The 12,273-nt window shown below is 57.1% G+C and overlaps 1 protein-coding gene across 1 annotated transcript; it reads right to left on the bottom strand.

The window, feature by feature from the left end:
- BSND (barttin CLCNK type accessory subunit beta) lies at nt 1-9,783 on the bottom strand. The gene is made up of 5 exons (XM_007089884.3): nt 9,607-9,783; nt 3,185-3,279; nt 3,128-3,140; nt 1,541-1,803; nt 1-614 (listed from the first exon to the last, which is right to left on the bottom strand). Exons 1-5 carry the CDS (start codon nt 9,781-9,783, stop codon nt 200-202), a joined length of 963 nt encoding a protein of 320 aa, XP_007089946.2. The 3' UTR covers nt 1-199.
- Between the last annotated feature and the right edge of the window lie 2,490 nt (nt 9,784-12,273).

Below are 12,273 nucleotides of genomic sequence, written 5' to 3'. Positions count from 1 at the left end.
ACAGCTGGAGAGCAACGGCCCACTGACAGCAAACATCCCCTCCCCATGCGCTTCTTGGAGCCCCCAGAGTGCTCTCGGGTCCACTGTCTTGTGCAAACCTCCACACAGCCCCATTTGGCAGACAGGGGCATCGAGGCCCTGTGAGGTGGCATGAGGGTTAGCGGTGGTGCAGGGCTAGAACCCGGGGAGTGGTCCCATCTCAGCCCTGGGCGTCGGGCTCAAAGCCCAGCTCCTTGTCCGGAAGGGGGTCCCCAGGGCTGTCCGGCAGCCCATAGTACAAGTCTTCCCCTTCCTGCTCTGGCTCCTCTGTGCCTATGTCTGAAGTCTCCTCTTCCTCCTTCTTTGTCCTTTGGGACTGCTGCCCATAGCTGGACAGGGCGGTATCCCACCATTGCCGCTCTGGAGGTGCGTCCTCTGACGTGGGGGCGTCGATCAGGGCAAAGTCATGGAAGCGGTCCAGCGGGCACTTGCAGGCCCAGGGCTCCCCGGGTGGGGGGTGAGGCTCGTCCTCCTCAGGCGGAGATGGGTTGAGGCTGCCTTCCTCATTGGAGCCCACATCCAGGTCATCTTGGAAGGAAGCCAGGGGTGCAGGGCCCTGGGGACAGGCCCGGAGGCTGCAGGAGCAAAGGCCGAGAGGGTGAGGGTAGCCCTGAGTCAGAGTGCCTGGGTCCAAATTCCAGCCACTGGCTGCAAGGCCCGGGGCAGGTGAGTTCACCTGTCTGGGCCTCAGTTTCCTCCCCTGTAAAGTGGGAGAAGTAATCGTACTCACTCCTAGGGTTGTCTCAGAGGATTACAGCGCATAGTGGGTGCAAAGCACTTTGCACAATGCCTGGCACATAGTAGGTGCTCAAGAAATGGGCATTATTATGTTATTATCCACACCGGGTCCTTCCTCTGCCTCTCCAGCCACTCAGGGGTCACCTTCTGTTCCCTCGTCTGCCTCCCACATCAGACACGGAGCTCCTGAGGGGTGGGGGTCCTTCGGGGTGGGGCTGCGGCAGGCAGTAGGTTCCAGCAATGGCAGTAGGATAAATGAATAAATGGACGCAGGAGAAGCCCAGTTCATAAACAGCCAGGGAAGGGCTGGGTGGGGAGCGCCCTGCCGGAGGTCCCAGAGCACCTCAGCAACAGAGCCCGCATTTGAACTCAGGTCGTCAGGCTCCCTGCCCCCAGGGGAACTCACAATGAGCATTCAGAGAGTGCAGGGGGCGGTGGTGGGCCTGGCACTTGAAAGCACTGTCCCAGTTCTCACAACAACCCTCTGAGGTAGGAGTGATGATTCCCACATGGGGGAACTGAGGCCCAGGGGGATAAGAAGCTCGCCAAGGCTACGTAGGAGAGGAGCTGGGATTCGAACCCAGGCCCAGCCGACCAAGCCCAGACTCATGCGTCTGCTACATCGGCTGCCTCTCAGGGTGTCCCCACCCCCATGCCCTCTCTGGTCCCAGATGTTCCCCCACCAGCCATCAGTGGCCCACAGCCCCTCCTCCTTCACCCCAGAACTGGGCAGCATCCCCACTCCTGCACTCCGTGCACTCACCCAAGCCTGCTCTCAGTCGGGCTTCTCTCTTCCCCGTCCTCATCTGAGCCCCTGTGGATGACCACCGCAGCCTCTATCCAGGCCTGAGCCTCACAAGGGCCACCTTCTCCTCCACCACTGGCTCCCAGCTGCGGCTGTCCCGGCTCAGGGGCCAGCAGGGGACGGGGGTCCTCATGGTAGCCCATGACCTTCATCTGGATGTGGCTGAAGTCAGGCAGGCTCTGGTCATAGGCGGCTTCCTCCCACAGCCTGACGTATGGGGGCTGGGAGCTGGGTGGCGCACAGCAGACAGCGGAGACAGGACAGACAGTTAGGTGGGCAAAGGTCCACACAGGAGGAGACATCGGCGTTCCCCCCTCTTCCCCCGGCCCCCCTGTTCTGGACATCCGGTCTCCCCAGGTCTCCAAGAAGCCTTTGGGGGGATGTAACTGTACCCAGTTCGTGGATAAGAACACTGAGGCCAAGAAGGCGTGCCTCGGACAGCAGGTGGCAGAGCTAGGGCTCCAGCCATCATGTTCTCTATGCTGTCTGCAGCCCCTCCGGAAAGTGAGGTTCGGAGCGTAGCTCCCTCACCCAGGATCACACAGGTGAGCCCAGAACTCAGAGCAGCCTGAGCAGCAGCTCTGTGCAGTGGCCCTTCCTGTGGGACCGATCCCGAGGCTGACCCCTGTGCCCACCCAGGGTCTAGCCACCTCACTCCCCTGGGGACATTCGGTCACTCTGTGCGCCAGGAACAGAAAACACCATCCCTGCCTCCTTCCCTAGGCAACGCAGACAGTTCCAGGGCCCTGGTCACAGACCCTGGACGTGCAGCTTAGCGCTCTGAGCACAGAGCCACAGCCTCCAGGGCTGGGGAGGGTGGCCGGTCCCACTCCCTCTCCAGGGTCTGGCCCATCACTGACTCCCTACGAGGTTTAAGGCCTGTGGTTGTCCTTTCTGAGCCTCAGTTTCCACATCTGTATAAAGGGCCTGACCCCCCGATCCCCCCCACTTCACAGGGTCTCTATGAGGACTGAAGGAAGTCACGAATGCATTACCGGTTTAGCCTCTGGTGCAAAGGAAGCGGTTCCTACGAATGGTGACACGCTTAGGGAGAGGGCCTACCATGTACCAGGTTCTGTTCTCAGCACTTTGCTTATATTATCTCACCTATCTCTCCCCGAAGCCCTAGGAGAAAGGTGCTATCAGTACCCCTATTTTGCAGGTGGGGCAAAGAGAGGTAAGTCGCTTTCCCCAAATCCCACACGGCTGTGCTTGGCCATCGACATGCCCCTTGTTTGCCGTCACAAGGCATAGTAGCCGTCACAGCTATTTGGGATTTGGGGCCACACCTGTTCTTGATTTCTGGCCCCACCACTACGTCACTCCAAGACAGGGCAAAGTCCCTGAGCCTCAGTTTCCTCATCTGTAAAGTGGGAATAATAATGCCTACGTTGTAGAATTGAGAGTTCAGAACAATCCCCGATTATTAATAGCATGCTCCCAGTGCATGGGGAGGCAAAGCGGGAACCTGCGGCAAAGCAGAGGAGACACCGCCCGCCCCTCCCACCCGGACTCCATCACTCTCCTCTGTAAGAGGAGGCTGGCCTGGCCTGAGGGGCTGCCGCTGCCCCCCACCCCCACCCCCGAGGGCCTGGCACCTACCTCTTCATCTCGGAGGCGAGCCCATTCTCCAGCAGGCCCAGTGCCTTTGGGGACAGGTTGCCTTGGAAGTCAGAGTCAGCGGGTATGAAGGTGATCTGCGAGGCAAAGGAGAAAAGGCTTCTCTGCAACTCCCCCGCCCATCCTGACCAGGGGGGCCCTCGCCCCGCCGTGTGACAGGAGAGGGGCCAGCTGAGGACCCAGCAGCGGCAGGGGCGGCGGGAGAAGAGGGGGAGGGTGTTTGGATCTCTAGGCTTCTACTCCCACCAGGATCTTCATTTCACCCAAAAGACATTTATTGAGCACCAGCTGTGTGTCAAGCATGCTCCTTGGGCCTAGGGGGCAGCAGTGAGCAAATGAGACAAACATCCCTGCGCTGGAGGAGGTGGTGTCTTCTCGTTTCCCGGGGTCCTCGTCCAGTGCCCAGAATGTGCCTGGCACACAGTGAGTGCTTCATCCATATCTGGCCCGTGAGTGGAAAGCAGATCATTGTCATTGATTTCTGGGCACAGAGGCTGCGGCGGGGGAAGGGAAGGGAATGGCTGACGTTGCACCCGCTAGTCCCTGTCCTTGAACTTTCAGGGATCAAGAGGTCTCTGCAGGTGCAGCACATGGGGTGGGCGCCTGGTGGCAGAGGGGAGGCAGGTCATAAAGGAGGCAGTGGGATGAGACAGAAGGAGCCCTGCTTTGGGGGATCCAGGAGACCGGGGAGATTCTTCCCTCGGGCAGCTCACCCCTCCTCTCAGAGCCTCTACGTGCTCCTCTGTAAAATGGGCTAGCCTCGAAGAGATATTTGCAGCGTTGTTCACAACAGCCGAAAGGTGGAAGCAACTCGAGTGTCCAACAACAGATGAATAGATAAAATGTGGTACATACATGCAGTGGAACGTCCTTCGGCCTTAAAAAGGAGGGAGGGTCTAACACAGGCTACGACATGGATGAACCTTGAAGAAATAAGCCAGTAACAGGGGCGCCATGGGTGGCTCCATAGGTTGAGCGTCCGACTTCAGCACAGGTCACGATCTCACGGTTTGTGAGTCCAAGCCCCACATCGGGCTCGCTGATGTCAGCCTGTCAGCACGGAGCCCACTTCGGATCCTCTATCCCCCTCTCCCTGCCCCTCCCCTGCTTGTGCTGTCTCAAAAATACACATTAAAAAAAAAAAAGCCAGTAACAAAAAGACAAATTCTGTACCAGTCCACTTGTATGAGGTGCCTTCAATAGTCAAAGTCATAGAGACAGAGAATAGAATGGCAGTTGCCACAGACTGGAGGGAGGGGGGGTGGGTAGTTATTGTTTAATGGGCGTAATAGAGTTTCAGTTTTGCAAGATGAAAAGGGCTGTGGAGATTGGTTGCACAACAATGTGAATTTAATTAACACTACTTCAAAATGGTTAAGACAGCAAACTTCATGCGATGTGTATCTTACCACCATGTTTGTTAAATGGGGCTAGCGAGACCCGTCTCCTGGGGTTGCTGTGCGGATTCCATGAGATAACGTATGAGGAATTCCCCAGAACAATGCTGGGCACATAGGGGCCGCTCAGTAAACCATAGTTTGATGCTACAGGGGATGAAGCTGTCTGGCCTCTCTGAGTCTGCTGTCCTCAACTGAAAATCTGTTCAACAAATATGTGATGAGACCCCACTGTAATATACGAGAGTCATGAATAGTCTCTCTCTTCCTACAGAGCGCGATGAGTAAAAGACACTTGTTTGCACCGCAAAAGCTCCCTCCTGCTGGGGAGCAGGGGATGATGGGTAGAGGGGTTCTTAGAACTCCTATGAGTGGTAAGCTTCCCCCCAAATGTCTAGAAATAAGGCAAGGGTCTTGGTATCTTCCACACCTACCAAGGATGCCCTGCACTTGCCAGCTGGCTCTGTACTTCTTAGAAGCTGCCCATTCCTCTATCTCATTACCTCATGGCTCAGTCACCACCTCCCTCCCTTCCTCCTCCTCCTCCTCCGCCTCCTCCTTCTCCTCCTCTTCCTCAACAACACGATTAGCACCCCACAATCACCACCACTACCATCATCTCTTTCACCGTCACCATTGTGTCACAACCACACCACCATCGTCACCGTCACCACCACCACTATCATCATCTCCATCAACATCATCACCTTCACCATCACCACCTCCACAGTCATAATCTCCATCAACATCATCAGTATATCCTTACCATCACCATCACCACCACCATCACCACCATCATCATCATTATCACCATCATCATCTCCATCAACATCATCTCCATCACCATCACCACCACCATCACCACCATCATCATCATTATCACCATCATCATCTCCATCAACATCATCTCCATCACCATCACCACCACCATCACCACCATCATCATCATTATCACCATCATCATCTCCATCAACATCATCTCCATCAACATCATCACCACCACCATCACCACCATCATCATCATTATCACCATCATCATCTCCATCATCATCATCTCCATCAACATCATCACCTTCACCATCACCACCATCATCTCCATCAACATCATCTCCATCAACACCATCACCATCACCACCACCATCACCACCATCATCATCATTATCATCATCATCTCCATCATCATCATCTCCATCAACATCATCACCTTCACCATCACCCACCTCCACAGTCATAATCTCCATCAACATCATCAGTATATCCTTACCATCACCATCACCACCACCATCACCACCATCGTCATCATTATCACCATCATCATCTCCATCAACATCATCACCATCACCACCATCATCTCCATCAACATCATCTCCATCACCATCACCACCATCACCATCTCCATCAACATCATCTCCATCAACATCATCACCATCACCATCACCACCATCATCTCCATCAACACCACTATCATCATCACGATTACCTTCATCATCATCATGATACACCATCGCTACTGTCACCACAGTGGAAAGCCTGAGGGGGAAGGAAAGGCTGGAGCATGTTAGAACACAAGTCCTTTTAAGAGAGGGACAGGCAGAGTTGAAACTGGTGAGGGGATACCAGACTACGAGGACCCCAGAACATCAGACTAAGGAGTTCAGTCTTTACCCAGAAGCAATGGGAGCCCTGGAGGAGTCCTCGGCAGACGAGGACACGGGCAGATTTGTCTTCAGGCAGAGCAGTGAGCAGTCCCCAAAGGGAGGTGGCAGAGGGAGCGAGGGAGACCCGTAGAGAGGACAGATTCATCAGCCACCAATCAGGGGCCTGGACCTGGGCTCCAGTAGACCTGGCAGGAGAGGGGTTTGGGGGAACTGTGGGTAGAAACAGAGGCCAGACAGGGAGAGGCCCTGCTTTCTCTGCCAGCCCTTCCCTTCTCCCAGGAGCCCTGCCTCACCTCAGCCTACGGGCACAGCATCCCTGCTGCCCCATCTACCCGATTTGCCCCAATTCCTCTGCCTCTGTCATGCCTGAGGTCCAGCCGACCACCACATCTGACCAAGTGTACTTCAGAAATTCCATGAGATAAGCTCGGGAGACATGCCAGTGCTATGCCCGGCCACAGCAGGCCCTGCACATGTGATGAACTAATTCTTCTCGGTTCCTACAGGCTTGGGTTCAAATTCTGCCTCAGTCCAGGGGCCCACCATCTCTCACCTGGACCGGTGAGGAGTAGTCCTCCTCCACTGGCCTGGTTGCCCCCGAACCTCCATCCTTTCAGATGTCAGCCTGGGAACTTTCCTGAACTGCAAGGCTAATCGTGTCCCCAGGCCCCGCGGAGCTGAGCCCTCTCCGTCTCCACCTTCCTTCCAACCTTCCCCTTGCAGCAGTCACGTCGACCCACTCCCCCTGCCCTTTTACCTCGTGTCTTGGGTCACGCTGTTCCTCCTTCCTGGAAAGTCCCTCCCCATCTTCTCTGCCTGGTGGACTTCTACTTAACCTACAGAGGCCAGCTCGTCTTCTCCATGAAGCCTGCTCTCTCCCCATTGGGCAGAAAATGGTCTCCCCCATGAGACCCCCAGCCCCTCAGGACAGGGACCGCTTCATTCACGTTACTCTCATATCTTAACTGGCTGATTCCGTTCCCTTATATCTGTGTTTGCTTCAACCCGGAAAATTCCCATTTGTCGGGCACTGAGAGGCAGGGGAGAATGGGCCCCGACGGCCCAGGCCCTGAGACAATGTGGGAGGCGGGGGCCTCTCCTCCGGCGACACCTCCCCGGCCAACAACACACCTTCCTTCCCGGCCTTGGTGTGCCGGCTCGCACAGCCTGCGTCTCTGAAACACACACCCACACAGCCCCGCACCGGTGCTCACACGCCTGCACACACGTTCAGAGGCCTGCCCGACGCCACACACGCCAATTCTGAGGACGAGAGTGTGATACGGGGCCCCCACATACAAGACCTCCCTGACTCCTCCCCCTGGGCCACGCGAGGCTCCCGGAGGTGGGGGGCAGCCCCTGCCAAGGTCACAGAAGAGGGGCGTAGGGAGGAGGGAGTTGCCTCTAGGCCGGGTAGACACCAAAGCGGGCGCTGCCTCCACAGCAGCTGAACACGTGGATCTATCAACAGTTACTCATTAATACCCAGTAAGATTCCCTCTCCCCTCGCTCCCTCACTCCCCACCGCCACCCGGGCCCTCACCTGCCCCCCAGAGCCAACCTCGGGTAAAGGGGGAGAGGGCAGGAAGGACACCACCCTCCACACCCCTGCTGTCCCCTCGCCGGGCCCCAGGATGCAGCCTCCTCTCTGGGAGGAGGGTGACAACGGAGGTGGTGACGCAGGTGGCAGGGGCCCCGAGGACCTCTTCTCCTGGTGACCTCCACTCAGGGCATTGCACAGACAGAGGCTAGTTGACTGTAAACTGCCTGGTGAATGACTACAAACCAGTCCAGACCGCCCCAGCACCAAACACACTGACAGCCCGGGGCTGGCCCACAGAGGGGGCAGGGCTGGGGAGAGCCAGGTCCCGGCCCCCAGGAGCTTCCTCCCTCCCTCCCTCCTCCCCTGAACCCCTGAGCACAGCCACCCAGGTGGGAGGGAGGAGGGGGGTGCGGGTTGTGGGGGCTGCCTGGGGCCCAGAGCCCTACATGTCAGGACCCGCAGGGCCCTTCGATGCACCCCCTTTCCGGCACCCTCTGCCTGACACACGCGTTGTACAAATGAGGAAACTGAGGCTCAGCGAAGGAAGGGGTTTGCCCAGAGTCTTCCAGACGGTTGGAGACAGAGCCCAAGTTAGAATCCATGCTTCTCTCCTTGTCTCCCTGGGTCTGTCTGACCAGCTGTGTGACCTTGGAAAAGTCACTCATCCTGCCTGGGCACTGACAGATCACAACGCCTGACATGCCCCACACATTGCTGGGGGAGACCATTAACAGTGCGATTAGAAGCCCTTCTCCTAAATACAGCACCCTACAGTTTATAAAACATTCCTACATCCCATCTCTTCTCTGTTATTCATAATAACTCTGGGAGGCTGGGAGAAATAAAAGCTTGGGGCCCATTTTACAGATGAAAGAAACTGAGGTTCAGACACTCAAAGGTCACACAGAAAGTTTGAGACAGAGCAGGAACTAGAACTCAGGACTCCCAAACCAGTGCTCTTCTCATCATTAAGTCGCTCATAAGGCTAGGAGTACATAAAACCAAAGAAGAGAGCACTGCCCAAGCCACACGGTCGAAGTTACCCCTGACCCACCCTAGAACTCTCAGCGGCTCTGGGACACAGCGATAGCCCTCAGAGGTGGACACACACATCTGAGCTCTAAGCCCCAACTTGGACACTTAGGGGCTGAGGGACCTCACTTCCTGAGCCCAGTGCCTCTCCACTCTAAAATGGAACTACGGGGCACCTGGGTGGCTCAGTCGCTTAGGCCGCCAACTTGAGCTCAAGTCATGATCTCACGGTTCGTGGGTTCGAGCCCCGCGTCTGCACGTTGGCAAAGAGCCTGCTTGGGATTCTCTCTCTTTCCCCTTCTCTGGCCCCTTCTTTCTCCCTCTCTCTCTCTCCGCCCCCCCCTCCCTCCCTCACTCTCTCTCTCTCAAAAATCAATACATAAACTTAAAAGATAAGAGAATACGGAACTACAAACGGTACCAAAAAGTGCAGGATGAGGACAACCGCACCGTGCGTGCAGGGATGCCTGGCAGGCAGCAAACGCTCCTTAATATTGATGTCAAGCACATGATTGTGCGTGGGGTTTCACTGTGTCTCCCACAGGGCTCAGGGCTCCGGGTCCAGGGGGCTTCTGATCAATCCTGATGAGGAGGAAGGGATGGATGGATGGATGGATGGATGGATGCTCATGAGGGCAGAGGGAAGAAAAGAGAGTAAAACAGGGGAGGAGGAAAAGACCAGTGAAGGAGGGGGCGCTATGCGGGGAACAGAGGCAGGGCCCCCGAGCTCCCTGGGCCCGGGCCCGCAGCCCATCTGAGGCCACCCCCACCTACCTTGGGGTAGCACTGGCACATGCTCCAGACGACGCCCCCGATCACCATGACGCAGCCCATGGCGTAGAAGGTGCCGTAGACCTGGGGCCGGTCGTGGCTCATGAGGAACGTGCCGAGGGCCAGCAGGAAGAGCCCCAGCACAATGAAGCCGATGCGGAAGGTCTTCTCATCAGCCATGGCTGCCTGGGGGGCCGGGGAACCAGGGCACACGCCCGCACACACCCACACAGAGAAGGAGGGCGCTCCGGGACCACGGGGGACTGGGCTTCGGGTGGAAGGGAGGGCGGCTCCCTCCGGGTCCAGCTCCAGTCGGGGGTGCACAGCTCAACCCGGCTGCAGGAGCTACGCTTCGATGGGCCAGGGCCGCCCCCCCCACCCCACCTTGACTCCCTCTCGCCTTCCCTCTGGGCCCGGCCAGAGCCTGTGTGCGTGTGTGCGCGTGTGAATCTGGGCGAGGGAGAACATGAGGGAGGGAGCAGGGGAGGTTTCAGGGGCTGGGCCCTGGCCAAGGCTTTGACATCACCTCATTTGCCTGCGTGGGGCTGAGCTGGGCTGGACGGGTGGCCCCACGCCGTCCGGCCACGGGAAGCAGGGCACAAAGAGGCCCCGGCCGAAAGACGTTAGAGGCCGCTGGACGATTCCAGGGCCCCACGGGCTAGCATTTGAGGGTCCTGAAGAACTCTGGACTCTTCAAGGTCGTGTGCCCCTCTGGGGTTCAGGAATAATGGCTCCTATTTGCTGGACGGCGGCTGCATGCATGACACTGTTCTAAACGTGCCACAGGTTTTAACCCAATGAGGAGAATCCCGGGAGGCAACTACTCCTACCCCCACGCTACAAATGAGGACAGAGGGGTAAATTGCCCAAGGTCACACAGGCAGAGCAACTAGAATCTGAACCCAGAGGCTCTGCACCTGGCGACCATGTGATATTGCCTAACTGTAGATGAAAATTTGCAGGGCGCGCTCTGGGGGCCAGGCTTGGATTCTGGTTCCTCTATGGGGGGGGGGGGGCAGTATGCCCTTGATTAAATTACTTCTCTGTGTCTCAGTTTTCCTCCTCTGTACGACGGGGATAATAACAGCACCTCCCAGGACCAGCGCGACCGCCAGGCCTGGCTTCCCTGGGTTCCTCGTTCCTTTCTCATACCCTGTGCTCCCCTGCTTACAAAGAGCTGCCCCCTAGAAAGTCTCTGTGCATTAATGCCCCTGTAGGGTGTGAATGACTGACACCCTGACCTAGGAAGATGCCTTAATTCTAAGAATGGCATTTTTTAAATGTTTGAGAGAGAGAGAGTGAGAGAGAGAGAGACAGAGAGCACACGTGAGGGAGGGGCAGAGAGAGAGGGAGACACAGAATCCGAAGCGGGCTCCAGGCTCCGAGCTGTCGGCACCGAGCCCTACATGGGGCTCCAACCCAGGAACCGTGAGATCATGACCTGAGCCAAAGTCCGATGCTTAACCGACTGAGCCACCAGGCGCCCCTAAGAATGGCATTCTCGTGTTGGGGTGTCAGTCCTGGGAACAGGCTGATGGGACACATCAGATTCCTTCATGGGACTATATGGAAACAAAGGCCATCAGGATCTCTAAAAGAAAATGGTAACTTGTAGTTCTTAACAGGGTTGAGTTGCCACCGCGGGACACAAGGCTTTCAGATGGTGTTGTGACTTAGTAGGTTTGGGGGGGGGAGGAGGGGGGTTCTGTTTGTTGTCACCACCTTCTCCCTCCTCCCCATCTTGAGCTGTGCTCGCTCCGGGGCACCACAGCTGCGCTCCCACCCTCTTCCTGGTGCTATGGCTTGCAAACGCTTTTTCCAGGGGAGGCTTGGGGGGGGGGGGAGGGGGGGGGGAGGGGTGGGGGGAGGGGAAAAGGAGAGGGAGAGGGGGAGGGATCCCCTGTAATAGACCCTCACAGTGAGAGGTTGCTGAGGGGTCAAGAAAGGCTGCGAGTCACCTGGTCACATCCAAGTTTGACTCCCCAGGTGAACTTGGGCTGGTGGCTCCGCTCTGGACTTGAGACTTGTCACCTGAACACCACAGGTGGTTATCAGGCCACCTCCTAGGTACCGGGCAAGGCAGTGACCTAATGGAGGAACAAGTGCTTTGCAATCTGATTATCAACCTGGCCGGACCCTCCAGGGCAGTACTATTATCATCTTAAAGAGACTCAGAGAAGCGACAAGCGCCCTTCCCAGAAGAGGGGCTTCAGCCCATGCGGGCAGGTCCTGGCGCAGGCAGGCAGGGAGTGGATCTGCGTGGTCGCGGTCCAGCAGGAGCCCCTCGCGCCCCCTGGTGGCCGTCGTAGCACCCGCTCTGCAAGACGCTCACGGTCCGGGCAATCAGGCCTTCTCTGCCCCTCAGCCCACGTTATCGTGCCCGTTTCACAGGCGAGGAAACCGAGCCTGGGGAGTGGCAGGGACTGGCCAATATCTCCCTAAACTGGGTCGGTGGCTAAACGAGGACCCGGACCCGTGCAGCCCCAGCCCCAGTGTAGATGAATCTGGTCCTTAGACTTTCAGGGAAAGCCTCCCAAGTCACCAGAGCATTTTCCTCTGCGCCCCACCTTTTAGTTCCTCGTCATGACGCAGCCTCCTTTCCCCCTTTTCTCTCTTAAAACAAAGGGGGGGGGGAGCGACAAGTAAGCTCTGGGACAAGTATGTGGTCAG

Source organism: Panthera tigris, chromosome C1 (assembly GCF_018350195.1).
Source record: "Panthera tigris isolate Pti1 chromosome C1, P.tigris_Pti1_mat1.1, whole genome shotgun sequence".
NCBI lineage: Eukaryota > Metazoa > Chordata > Mammalia > Carnivora > Felidae > Panthera > Panthera tigris.
Note: the sequence above shows the minus strand (reverse complement) of the source record. Positions and strands in the feature narration are given on the sequence as shown.